The sequence below is a fragment of the Tauraco erythrolophus genome, chromosome 4 (assembly GCF_009769465.1).
Source record: "Tauraco erythrolophus isolate bTauEry1 chromosome 4, bTauEry1.pri, whole genome shotgun sequence".
Lineage (NCBI taxonomy): Eukaryota > Metazoa > Chordata > Aves > Musophagiformes > Musophagidae > Tauraco > Tauraco erythrolophus.
The window spans coordinates 55,845,764-55,860,318 of record NC_141468.1 but is presented as its reverse complement, the minus strand read 5'-3'; the positions used below and the strand labels follow the sequence as shown (position 1 = coordinate 55,860,318).

The following is a 14,555-nucleotide window of genomic DNA, read 5'->3' as shown; positions in this document are numbered from 1 at the left end:
ATAGTTCATTCAATTTTAATTATACAGCTCTCGCTCTCTGTCTCAGTCTTGTACTGCAGCGCTGCACATGAACGCTTCCTACTTGACAAATTCTGACACATCCTTTCTCTTTCAAAGGACCAAGACTTCATCATCCATATCAAATTGAAAAAGCTCATTTAAAAAAAATGGGATTTCATTATGGTTTTTTCAACATTAGTCTTTTTTTTTTTCCTGGTTCACACTCTTTATCATGACTATCTAAAGGAAATTTATTAAAAGATTCTTTTTTTTTTTTAATAGGTTTTTCCAGCATAAGGATATATATCAGTCAGTTACAGATACAACACTTCAAGGTTTAACTGTGCTATATTGTCTAATGAGCAACAAAATAAAAAGCCTTCTATTTGCAGACACTATCTCCAGAGAAATGAAGTTGGGAAATGTTCTATTTTGATTCTCTAACATTAACAAGAAGGTATTAAATAATAATTTTATGCTTGTATTTTACTATGCATTAGTATTTTGGTTATAAAATATGCAAGATAGGTACACTGTTCACAAAGGAAGACGTCATTGGCAGAAGAGTGAAACAGATTGCTGTTTTGCACAGCACCAGTAAACCCCTGTGAGGTTTAAAGAGCTAATTAAACATTTCCTTCTTGCACTAAGTCTTAAAGATTCTCTAGCACTAGAAGGCTGCAATTGGAAGAGTGGTACAGAGACACATCCTTATGTAAAAAGCAGTAGTTCTGCTACTGATCAGAACTCCATCCTAACCCTTTTCTGCATTAACTGACTAGCATACAAAACCAGAATATTGCCCAGAGACAAGGAGTCTCCATGAAATCTGACATTCAAATCAATTCTTTTTGCAATAACTGTGGTCAACGGACATTGCAGAAATGTATTAAAGAAAGAATAAGGTGACCAAAAAGAACAAAAACTTACAAATCCAAGTCTGTGTTAGCTAAATAGCAACTGAGAGGGAGATTGTGTATTACAGACCCTCCTGAGTTTAAGTTTACGTGAAGCACCAGCAATGAATAAATGGTGATAGCCTCAGATTCAAGTCTAAATTTTTGCAATAATGAGCCAACCTCAGATAAGCAAAAAGGGAAAATATTCACATTCTATATAAAAATAAAGGCCTGGCCTTGTAGTTAATTTCAAAAGCAGAAATTGAAGGCTGGAGAGTAAATGCACTTCCAGCTCTAAATATGCTCTCTAAAGACAAGATTGAAGCCCACTGATACACAGTACAGGAGGCATGTGTTAGCATCACCAGTGGTAATTGCCTTCAAGCAACAAAGCATAATGCTGATATAGTGCTTCTAAATACACTTGTTGTGACAGGAACTACCAGCTCATTGTGCTTAGGCAAATTTTGGGTTCTCATTGATAAGTGTTAAGAACTGTTAGAGAACCAGAAAAAATTATTTCAGCAGCAAAATTCTCAAGTCCAAAATTAGGCATACACTTAATTTCTTTGCTGGATCAGAACCAGGCATCTCAGCAGCTTCTAGGCTTGATCCTACAATAAGGTCAGAAGGCTACAGAAGTTTCACAATTTGTATTTCCTTCCTTTTAAACATGAGTTTTTTAGAATGATCAGTGCACTTAATGTAAGCCAGAATTTTGAGTAAGCCATATTACACATCTTTTAATCATAAAAGCAATCCTATTGGTAGCCAGAGCCTTGAAATTGGTTAAGTACACATATTTAGATCTTTGAAAGCATATATTTAATGGAACTCTCTGTCCCAAGAGTCAGCAAGGACACTAATGTTACTAAAATACTTAATGCCCTTTTAAAAATCCTAATTCATAACACTTATTGAGTGCAGTATGCATATATTTAGTCTCATTTCAGTCAAGGGAAAAATGCACACACTGCATTTCAGGAGCAAAAGATGACACAGCACTGCAGGAAAGGCATTCCATAACTGATTTCACTCCCCTCTAATTTTGGTAAAAGTAGTTAGCAGTTACCATTCATAACACTGGGACATTCTGCTGGTGACTGAATGAAATAGTTGAGAAAGATAAACCTCTCCTCTTCATGGTCACGCTGATTAATGAACAGACACACAATGCCTGTGCTGGCAGACAGGACAGGACAGTAGCTAAGGCAGGCTGTTGGCAGTCAGGGCACCGAGATAAGTCTATGCAGTTGTCGGCTGAGCTGCATCATTTCTTGGGTTCAGCTGACATCAGGGTTCCCAAGTAGCATTGTTGCAAACCATTGTTTTCCCTCTTTATAATCCTCACTAGGAGGTTTCTATTAGATTCATAAACTGCAGAAACCTATCCCTATGCCACTTCTTTTTAAGACACCGTACAGAGAACACCAAACAAGCCTCCCAAAACGGTCCCTGCCTCAATGCAAGCAAGCATAAAAAGAAAACAGAGAAGCACAAGCAATCAGCAGCACTGCAGGCACAGCAGATTTTGCCCTTGGCAGTTGAAGAGCATGGAAATTCAAGTAAAGATATTAATCAGAGGTGACACAAATATGTTTTCTTTCTGCTTCTCAATTTTGTAATTCCACCAATCCCTTTGTAGCTGAAAGCTAGGCAAAAAAGAGGGTACAACCTCGAAGAAATAACTATCATCTTTCCAATTCCCTTCTTTCTATATTCATCTCCCTCTTTCCATCCAGGATACACAGCATGTATTAGGACTCCTTAACAAGAATCAGTGCATAACTACGAACTGACTTTATTAGTTGTTTATAGGTTAATAGGCACTAAGGTCCATGGAAATTTTGTCCAGTTACAGGCAGGCAATTGCATGTTGCTCTGCAGCTTAGATGATGCTTTCTAACCATGATAAGGAGTGTCAGCACCATCTTGTGGCTTTCACGCAGTCAGTCCCCAGGAGTCCGGCAGTTTATGAGCCCTTCAAATTAAGATTTGCAACTGGAACCTGTTAACTCTAAGTGATAACACCAGCAGTTGCATCTCCAGGGTCACTTAACAGTTTCTTCAGACTCTGAAGGCTGCTGGTCAGAATAAGGGAATGGATCAGATGCCTGTTCTTCAGAACCAGCTATTTCCCAACCTTAATAATGTTAAATAATTAAATAAACAGAAACCGAGTCCTACTGTCTTGGTTCTTCCTTTTTTAAACAGCTTTTGTTTTCCAGTCTAAACACAGCAAACATTTTACTCTCCTCTTATAAGATGAGCTCTTTTTCTCGTATTGTTCTGGTAGTTATTCTCTACTTAAGCTCCAGTACAGCACTATCCTTTTTGAAAATAAGCAGTCAATTTGGGTAAACAATTTTAATCTCCCCCTCTGTGGCAAGTATTTCACCTGAGACATCCCAGGCTTCCATTTGTTTTTTATAGCTGCAGCGCACTTCTGATTAGTAGCTGGATTTATCTTCCTCTACCATTTCCAGATAAGGACTACCATCTCATGGGGGTGGTGAGGGATAATAAAAAAATCCTGTTACGCACAGTCTTAAAACCTGCACTATTGTATTTCATCACTTTTTCCTTGTTCTGTTCTCAAAAGCCATTCATTTCTTCCTACCTGGCATTCATATTCTCCTCTGTAGTGATGATGTCTCTCAGCTTAGACTCATCAGCACATCTCATCAACACACTCCTCCTTTCCAGGAGGAAGTCATCCATAAAAATATTAACCTTGTTTCCAAACCAGTACTGGGAAAACTCTACTGTTAATCTTCCTTCCATTTAGTACTTCTCCTCCCAAGACTGTTGCCGTGTCTGCCTCAATCATCTTCTTATTCACATTACAATTCTTCTAAGTCTTATTTTTCTTCAGGTGAGCAAATAACTTCCAAAGCAATATTATTCTTTTTACAAAATTCAGCTAACATTAGATCTATTACACTCACTTCCTTTGCTTCTAGCTTATCAAATAAATTTATCTGGAATCCTGCACCATACTAAAAAGTAGTGTCACATATTATGTCTTTATATAGCTTTTTACTGTTATTGTGTGATTTAAAAGAAACTTTAAAAGCTGCATGAGACAAGATAGTTTTGTCAAAAAAATTATGGAAGCTGCAGAATTAAAGAATCCATTTAAGCATGCATTTAAGTATGTACTTACATACAAATGAAGAAGTATGTAATAAATTAATTTGCTTTTGTCTATGTCAAACATAGCATTCACAGCAGGAGACAATATTACTGTGAAACTACATCTTGCAGTGTAGAAACAAAAGGAAAAGGCTTGATGCTATGATTGCATCAGCAAAATAAAATTGAGAGGTTGCAGGAATTTACATAACCAAAACAGGGGACTCAAGCTGCAGCCAGACTTCCAAGAAATTTGAACAATGAAGCTGGAACACTCTTTCAGATTTTCTTATGCTTCTCAGAAGTTGTGTACCACAATCATAAAAACACTACTTTTTTTTTTCCCCAGTAGTGTGTGTTTCTGCTTAACTACAAGACAGACATAGGTGCATCCCTGAAGAGGGTCCTGCTGACTCTAGACCTCTGCATTTTTTCTGTCTCTGCTGGGATTACAAGTTATCTGGAAATCTCTCTATTTCGTACATTCACACACCAGGGATCAGGCACAGACCCAGAAAAGACATATCAGTGCCTACTTCACATTTCAGCTGCCTCACTGAGGAACCTAAATACATTTCAAGGAAGATTTCATCCAAGTAAGGATGGAATAAAGTCCCCTAGAAGTGGAGAAGGGCAAATAAAGTACTTTAGGTAATTATAGTCCAGTCAGCCTAACATTGATATTTGAAAAGAGGTGGTGACAAATTAGTAAGTAAGCAATAAATCAAGCAGTCTGTAAGCACCTTGAAAAAAACAAGATGATAAAAAAGAGCCAACAGATTCGTCAGGAGCAATTCATGGCAAATCAATATAATTACTTTCAAAATAGCTGATCTAGCATACAAGGGGTCAGGTCCCTGTAATGAACAAACAACAGAAATACAGTCTAGATGAAAGTGCACTAATTTCAGGTCAGAAGTGGTTGAAAGAATAGATTCTGATTATTATTGGTAAAAAAAGGGAAATCATTTCAAGACGACATAAAGGTCTTGTTATATTCAATATTTTCATGATTTATATCTTATATTTGTTTAAAAGTTGCAGATCACACAAAATTGACAGGTATTGTTCAACTACCCACTCATTTATACCCAGTGCAAATCTATTCCTGTCAATCCAGCTGGTGTTGTCTAGAAAAGTCTTCTGGATATTCTGGAATATATTGTTCAAGGTAGTTATGCATTGGGTAATGATCATCAGATGAGACAAAGTTAAGTAACAGGAACCCTTCAGAATCCAGTTCAAAAACTAGTATGTAGTTATCAAACATTTATCAAAACTAAGTTCCTCTTTGGTACTCCCTTACAAGATTCCCAGGTTAGGAAATTAGTACAGACCAATTCCTCATGTTTTGTCCCATTCTCAACAGAAGCAGTTTTTCTTAACCAGGGCAATTCTCTCAAAAAATGTTATTTCAAATCATAATTAATATTAAACGTTCAAGAATTCCCTTCTGGAGTACATGAAATTGATTTTGATGTCAATTTTATTTCTATATCCAAGGACAAAATTTGACACTACTCTCTTAATTAGCTAGTATTACAGAATGCTGTGAAGCAACAAAAGCACTAAATGGAGACTAATGCTTCAAGTAGAATGCAAATCATCCGTTAAGATCACTATCTTTTGCTCTAAACATTGAAATTCAGCTCAGACATCCCCAAGCACAGGTCATTACAAGGCCCCAAACATGTCCTGCTTGGGAGGAAGCAGCCAGAACTTTTCCTAGCATTTGTAGTTAAAAAAGCATTCTTCTGAAACTATGATGTATGTATTGAAAGTATTGTGTTTTGGTAGTTTAGCATAGTTTGATTTTTAATATTATATTATTAAAATGTTATAGGGAGTTTGGTGTAAATTCACAAGAGAGAAGTAGCACAGTAAGCCTTCATGACAGGATGAAGATTGTACCTTCTTGTGCTATGAGTCATGCTTGGTGCCAGGATCTCCCAACCCTGTTAGAAAAGGACATTACTTCTGTGCTGACCTATCACCGTGCTGCTATGCTGCTCTTCAGTGAAACACTTTCATAAACATCTCACTGTGAACTCTCGAAAGACCCTGTAGTTTCTTAAATCAAGATCAAAATTAGGTCTTTTGTATTTGTGTTGCTAATATAATATCATACTGGCACCTTTGGCTATATGCATCCCTACTTCAGAACTAGGAAATTGTGCTGCAGTGTTAGCAGCTCCTTATCAAGTTTTATTATAGTTTTATTTTACTACTATTTTATTTGATTTTTAAACTAACACTTCTCTCCTTCTCCACAACATCACCTCTAGGTGGCAGGTGCCCGTGAACCTTACAGTAAGGCTCACTTGCCACCTCACTATCCCAAAACAACTTCACAATTAAAACCAGAGGTGTCACTCCTCACATGGGAAAGACATTCAGTATCTCACAGCAGATACAGTATTTCTACCACTAAAATAAGTGATAAGATAAGCTATGATACAAAGTAAGCTTCCAGAATACAGTCACAGAGTTCATACAAAGAACACTGGATTGTGAACAGGAGGTGCAGATTTCCACTGCTCTTAATTGGAAGCTGAACAAGAAACAAAGTCACAACTTTTAACCTTGCATTAATTGTTTAGCAGTTGCCCTAACATTCCTGCTTCGCAGGTGTCACCATCAGAGCAGGCATTAGGAAAGCTCTGGAGCCCAGAATTTTCAGCTGCCATAAACATCCAGCCAGCTCCACAGGATGAGCCACTAGATTGAAAGGCTCTGGGAAGGGAAAAATCAGTTTTGTTTGGATTTCAGCACCACCACGGAGTTTCAGGTCCATTGTCTTTTGGTAACATAGAGGAACAACTAAATTACATTAATGTACTACAAATCTTACAATGAAAAGATGGTGATACAAACATCAGTAATGTGAATATTTGATTATACTTTTTACTACAGATTACATTGGGCCACTGTTGTCAACAAGTATTACAGACATTTTAAGAACTAGGTCAGCACTAGGTATTTAGATCAGCGCTTTTCCAGCATTACTGCTTTCAGTACTGAATCCACTAAGACCCCACGCCCCATATATACCTTTCTGCTACCTGGCACCTAGGCAAACCATTGCTAATCCCTTCCACTCAGCAACACACAAAAAAGGCAACATGAGTTAAAGTCCTTTTACAGGGCTTCAGTTAGAAAGCATATAGATCAGGGCCTCATCCGCCAGCCAGAAAAACCTCACTGAGCTTGTCACCCACTTTTCATCATCATCGTGATCAAAGACTCTCAGGTGCAAATGGGAGCAGACTATGGGTCATGTGATTCTTCCTAACACCACAGCCCTTTATCAGCCATCATCTTTCCTGCAGACCCTGAGACACTTCCAAGCCCCAGTTTGGAAGCAGTCCATCACTGACCAGAATGCTGCTGTTAGAAGCCTTGTAACAGGGTGGGAGCACAAGTGCATTCCCATGGATGTAATCAGATGCTCCTTGTACATCCTATTTTGTGATTAGCCAGGCGCTCCTAAGCATTTCAGATACATGATGGACATATAAAGGTATCCTCCATCGTGCAAGGTTTTATGACGGACACAGAAGAGAGGTTACTGTCCTCAAATGCCTCCGTATGCTACCATGGATCCGCCCTCATCAAACAGTTGGTCTACCAGTTTTAAAGCAAACATACACTAACTATATCTTGTGGCTGAGAACATGATGCTTTTTGTTTCTAATACTTTTTAAACCATGAGGCAAATTGTTTGAATAAGGATTACTTGGCATAAGTGTAACTTCCTTCATGAAGTTTCTGTGGTTTATTCCTTCCTCAGGAGCAGTTAAAGCAGTCTGGCAGCAGAATCAGCTATTTAACTTGAGCACTAAAATTGATGATTAAACTAAGCTCTGACACGTAAAAGAAGTATTCACTTACCTGTAGAGTCTTGACTCAAAGTTTCTTGACTACTACTGCTGTAAGAAGGCACTGGAGTGATAGAAAGTGAAGCTGGGCAGGATAATGGATACGATAAGTCATTTTGTGTAGCAAAACATTGAAATACAGGAACACAGGTATCTTCAGAGAAAGTGAGAGGCAGGTGAGGGTTCCCATACACATATGGATTTTTCCAACGAAGCAGTCCTATTGCAAGAGGGCCAACAGCATCAGAACCTGATAACAAACATCAGGAGTTAAAACCTGTGTCCTTGTATTGTAGCAGCTCAATTTTGGAGAAGGGAGCTATAATAAAGTAATATCAATTTCTGTTTCGATCATTGCCTGCCCCTTGAAAAGGAATGCCATATTTTATTCTAGTCCACTATCAGTAATGCTGTTAAATTCTGATGTGACATTGAAAGTATGTTTTCAGTATGTGTTTCTCCTTATACTGAACAAAACAGCATTTAACATTAAATAAGTCGTCATAACTCCAATGTGAACCTACAATCTGTTGTGATCTTGCAGGACCAGATTTCTCCAGAGCCTTGCTCAAGCTTTACAACCTGAAGGTTTCTCAGCGAGACTGGAAAGCCAGTGTTGATTATTTTTTAAATCAGCATCTTGCTGCCACTGTCCTGAACTCTCTGAGGTTCAAAGCTCAGTGGAAGTCGGGAATTTTGAGCCACAACCACTCCACTGCCACTTCAGATCCTTCTCTGCTGTTAGTTGTGCAGCCCTGCCCCAATGCACTCTGTTCTGCTATAGTTCTTAGCAATTCTCTTATCCATCAACCAACAGCTCGGATTTTTTTTCAATCTATTTCACATCTTCTTTAAATTGCTGTTTATTTTGTGTTCTTTAAATATTTCTGCGCTTTTTGAAGACTTGTGTTCTGTCTTACTAATAGCTTAACTGGATATGACATTGTGACAAAAACCAGTAGGGCTTATTATGACAGTATGCCATGAGACTCTGGAGGACAGCTGCCCTGAGAGATCATTCTACTGCAAGTGATATCACTTCCACTGTTGTCCCCATCCCCTGTCCAAAAAAAAACCCACAGGAAAAAAAGGCAACCTTTGGCATGTTTCTGTGTAAATTACCTATCACTACAAAATAAGGAGACTTCTATATGTCTCCTACAAGTTTTATCTTACTTTTGATAGATTCTTTGCAAGAAAAACACAAAACATCTTATTTTCTTTTTAACTCTCAGGTTCATGATATTTGCAAGACTGGCAGCATCTGAATACAAAAAGTCCCATCCTCAAAACTGGACTCTCAAATGCAGACAAATGCTTCAAATCTCTGATGGTCCTATAAGCACCCTCAAGCAATGATGGCAACACTCACTTGAGATTACAAGTGCTGTTGCGTCAAGCGCTGAAATAGGATGCAACAACTCAGACTTCAGACATGATCATGTAATAAATTCTTCTATAGAAAACAAAGTATTTAACAACAGAGCATGCCTGAATGGAAGTGGTAAGCCATACTACTGGTTCATAACTTCTGCAAGGGGAAGATGAGAGTATCTAATGTAACATTACATTTTAGCCACCCTAAACGCAATTATGTCAGATACTGTATCTAAGCATCAAACAAATGCACATGAAGAGTGGAAGCTGTTTAAATGTAGGTCCCTCAAAAGGGAACAACAGAACAAAAATTGTTCATCAGATCTTTTAGAAGAGGAGCCTCTAGGAGTTAGGATATAAACCTCTTTAAATAAACGTGCATATCAAGAGCTATTTGAGCTACCCACTAGACAGACAGATGCATACATCAAAGACTCTCAAGTGTGTCCACTTCAGAGAAAGAGCTGGGTGGCACTGCAGAAAGTTCAGTGAACTGTAGTAAAATATTGTTCAATAATAATCAGTATTGCAGTAGATCTCATGTTTAACAACAAGCCCCATCCTCCCTACTTTCATCAAAAACTTTCATCCAACTCCCTACTTTCATCCACAAAACTTCAGTTCATGCTTTTACGGAAACATAAAATTGATTGATTTTGTAGGGAGTTAGCTGCCAATATGTTATTATATGTTAGCTGCCAATATATTATTATATTTCTGTTGCAAACATCCAACACATTTGAGCCTATCGATAATACTGACCGTGGAGCTAGCAACAAGTGGCTTTTTCTGGCTATACCAAAAAGGACACAGTTTTTTTTACTCTGCCTTCCTAGTTCTACTTTGGATTTCTTTCTATACAGATATCCACTAACTAAAGACTATGCTTATCCCATACTACCTGACTGCTTTATCCTGAATGCTCAGGAAAATTAGAGCATTAATATGTACCTGTGTATATAGGATATAATATTTATGTCTGTTTTTTAACTGTCGATATAATCATGAAAAATCCATAAGCACTTCTAGCATCCTATTTTATGTTCACATTTTTTAAACATGCTTGTAGTCACTCCTTTCTCTGGTATCATTTCCAGTAGACACTGATTTTCACTTTCACCAATAGAGAGTCGTTCCATAAACTTACCTGAAAGTACATGGAATTGATCATTTCTGAGAAACAGATCCAACACAGACACTTCATATCAAAGAGACTATTAGTCATCTTTTTATCTCTTCACCAGTGCAAAGCTATTTTGCCTATACTAAAACCTTCAGCTTCATTTTCAGTTTTGTCTGCAAGGGAGCATATGCTGCAGCTTTAAGTGTATAATGTACAGACTGAGGCTGAAAAACTAAGTTAGACTATTAAAAGCTTATAAATAAAACTAGTCAGAACTCAAGTGAAGGCAAGCTCTCCAAGTTTCTCACTTTGTTGAACCTCATTAGTCTCATCGGTTGACAACAGCTTTCACCATAACCACTTCTTGTAGCCACATTAAAACAATTGCCTAATAAAAGTAATACTTAAAACTGTGCAAACGCAAAACTATGGGTATGTCTGAGAAGCTGGGACGCTCAGAAAGTGAATGTAACAGTTTTAAATCATTAAGTTTCAAAGCCGTAACAGCAGTTTCTATTGTGCTTGGTGAAGTTGCAGAAAGCTTTGTTTTTTGGGGGCGGTGGGAGGGAGGGGGGGAGGGGAAGGCCCTGCAGACGTTTCACTTAAAAAAAAAAAAAGTTGTCAGAGTTCAAAGCCAAATCTTTCAAGGTAAGCACAACACCATGGATCGTCGCGAAAGGCACGGACCCTGCTGACCCTGCAGCAGTATAGGCAGATGCACGTGACTGCGCGATAGGTGCGTGGGCTGTTGCTGCCTGCTTTGCTTTACCGATTGACAGCAAGTCAACAACTGAAACAGAAGAAAGTATCTGAAGCAGCAGCTTCTGCAGCAATAACATATTTTTTAAGTTGTGCCAAGAGTGTCACAATTATAACAAAAAAGGAAAGCGATATCTAGCTCTCAGCACAGCTTCTCAATGGCATGGCAGGGAAAGGGTTGCCGAGATTTGCTGAAGGAGGCTGCTTCGCAGCGTAATAGAATTTGTGGTTGGAAACACAGGGACACTTATGAATCTGCAGACAATGTTCCTGCACAAGCTTAATGCTGTTCCCAGGTGTTTAGATATAACTACGCTTTGTGGAAAAACAAGCACATGCACCCTTTATTATCAATATGGAAATTATATTAAATTGTATGTCCTGGAACTGTTTCTTCTGGTGAAGAGGACTGAAAAGGACTTGATAGTCCCTCAGAGCTTTGCAGATGCAATGTCCTGAGGAATAAATCTTAAAGCTTGAAAATGGATACAAACCTCGCTACTCCAGTTCTCCAGGTTTTCCTATCAGACAACAGCTTTTTATGCAATCCCTTGGCTGTTTCCCTTTTTCTCTGCAGTTTTCTGTGAAGCAGTTGCTTTGCATCTCTGAGTTTTCTCTCTGCTGAGCCTGGATTGCCCCTGGGCTTGATCTCTCACAGACACCACTGTGCCCAAAAATTCTCCCTGAAAACCTAAAATTTTGTATATCCTCCTGAAGCAGTAATCCTCAAAAACAACCACTAATATTCCTCCTCCTCCATGAATGCAGCAATGCCATACAACAACTAGACAACTTCACTAAACTCTTGCCTCTGCCCCATAATGTAACGAGCCAAAACTATCCAAAGGAGATGAAAAAATAATTTGTAACCTGCACGGTCCATGCACTTGTCCTACCTGGGCTCTGGGCAGAGTTTGTTGCAGGGTGACAGCGGATCATCAGTTGTGCCCTGTGCACCTGCAGACCCCTCCTGTTTTCTGGTGCCCAGGAATCCCCCATCCTGCAATGCCTCTTCTCTCTTCTGCTGCTGCCCATCCAGAGCCTCTCGCCTGTGCTCCTGCCACCTCCTGAAGCCTGTATGGCACACGCTGGCCACATGCTAGAAGCTCTTTCCTCTCCCTGCTCTCTCACTTCTCCAGCCAGTCCTAGCCCTAGCAGTCAGGCACACCTTTCCCCTCCCACAGCCGAGGTGGAGCAGGACCTGCTGTCTCTTCACGTGGTGCATGTGGCTGCTCCTCAAGCCAAGCTGCTCAGCGAGAAACCGAAGTCCCTTGGGGAAGACACCAACACACGCAGGAGGATTTGCAGATACAGACCTGTGTTTATTCAGCTAACACTTTCTTTGTGCAAAATGCTCTCTTAGCAATGGTGGTTAAGGATATCCAGACACAGCCACCTTGCATGGAGAGGTAAGTCTGCTGCAGGACGGGCCAAATGCATCCGTATGAAAGATGGTACATTAAAAAGAAGTGTATATATGGAGAGCAAACCCCCACATAGTACATACTACGACAAAACAAAGCTGAGTCCAAGAGACTTGAGTGGCAAATTTCAGCATTACATTACCACTTGAGATGCTCTCCTACTTCACCTCCAGCGCAGGACCTGGTGTTAGGTGCCTGCCACAGTAGGCAGGGACAGGGTCAGGCCCCAGCCAGCTCCTCTCCTCTGCTGAGGCCACGGAAAGTAGACCATGGCCACCTGAGTCACACACTCCACTCCTTTCCTCCAAAAGCTTAAGCCCAGCTGTGAGTGCTCAGCTTAAGGCTTGCTGGAAACTCAATTTTAGGAATTTTTACCCTTCCCAGACCATCCCACTGGACGCCTCTACCAGAGTAGCCTTCTGAGAGGCCTCAAGATACTGGGGAGGATCTGCCACTGCTTGTCACAGCTGGACCAGGCAAGGCAGGATGCCCCTTGTCTCCTGGGGTAAAACTCCCCCAGTCGTAGCAACAGCTCTGGGTCTGTCCCAGGAGGTGATTAAAAGCTCTGCAATGCAGGGAAGCAGGGCAGAAAAGGAGCAGGACCATGTCCCATGCCTGGGATCAAAGCTTGCCTTGCTGCCTGCTCAGCTTGCTTACAAACCTGGTCTGAAATACTTCCTCAGGGTATCTACTCCAGAAAACGTTCTCTATATTCGCTGGCCTTTCTAAGCAGTTAAAAATATTGAAACTTCTCACTTCCAAATTTAGTTGCCTTCTTTGAAATAATTTGTTCTGAATAAACCTTTGCATTTCTCTCCACCAGAAAGACACATTTTGGGAACAGATAACATGCAGGTAGCATGGCAACAAAAATCACAATAACAGACCAACAGCACCAGTCTTTAAATAAAAAAAACCTTGTAAGTCTATATCTGCATTTTTTAGTCTTGCATATTTGTGGTATGTCTATAGATATATTTAGCCAAATGGGATGACAATAATTACTTTCAAGAAATTCTGTTCCAGCTAAGCATATTTGACATTTGCACACAGCATAAAACTGAAAGTGCATACGTGGGATTTTTTCAAAGTTTGGGTTAAGCAGAAAAGCAGCTTTTAGCTTTATACTATCTATATATGTCCCAGTTCAAGCTTTTGAGCTTAACTTCTCCTTGCCCAGCTTTCAAACACTGGCGGTAGCTGGTAGACTGGCTAACACCTAACGAGATACAAAGAGCAACTTGACCATGTTATGTTAACAGGGATTTGACATGAGTAATTTATTTTCCATCTTGACAGTCTCTCTATCCTTTCCCCTTTGTGGAAAGGGAACTATCCTTTAGCGGCCTCTCATTTGGATACATACTCTCAAAGGAGAGTCAGATTTCCCATGGCTGTTATTAATTGCTTCACATCTAGACGAGACAAGAATTGAAATTTATGTAAACTTCTGGTAGAAAATAAACACAGCAATTTACATTTTCTCTACTAAATATCTAAGTGGTATTTATGCATATATTTAAGAAGCAAATTAAAAAGTATTATTATTGCATACCCCAGCCACATTGCACCTGATGATGTGCAACTAATTTCCTATGATTAACATCAAGACTACATACTCGCATCCAAGGATAGCATTTTGGGTTCAACCACAGAAGACACAGAGCAGACTGTATGGCATATAGCAGAAGGGTATATTCTCACAGCCTAAATTGAGTTAGCCGAGTTAGATGGCTGGTCTCCATAAGTTTCTCTAACACATGGAGAGAGCAGAATCAGCTTAAGAGTAATTTGAGCAAGATCATAAGCGTAGCTTTTGAATCATTCTCAATAGAGCTTTTATCTGTCTCCATTAAGTACAGATACAGCACAAAAGAACTAGGCACTTAATCTAGCTAGCTAATTAGTTTCCTGAATATAAGCAATACAAACAGTCACTCCAGGTATCCATTTTGTGATT

The 14,555-nt window shown here is 39.4% G+C and overlaps 1 protein-coding gene across 2 annotated transcripts in view; it reads right to left on the bottom strand.

Annotated features, from left to right (window-relative positions):
* Nucleotides 1–12,269, bottom strand: part of ANO4 (anoctamin 4) — a 230,554-nt gene extending 218,285 nt beyond the window's left edge. Inside the window, exons 1-3 of one of the 2 annotated variants that reach the window (XM_086610056.1) lie at nucleotides 12,042–12,269; nucleotide 11,513; nucleotides 7,926–8,162 (exon numbers count right to left, since the gene is read on the bottom strand). In XM_086610056.1, the coding sequence (XP_086466182.1) occupies nucleotides 7,926–8,162; nucleotide 11,513; nucleotides 12,042–12,269 (466 nt within the window). The remainder of the gene's footprint in view (nucleotides 1–7,925; nucleotides 8,163–11,512; nucleotides 11,514–12,041) is intronic. The other variant, XM_086610057.1, reaches the window with a different exon arrangement.
* Between the last annotated feature and the right edge of the window lie 2,286 nt (nucleotides 12,270–14,555).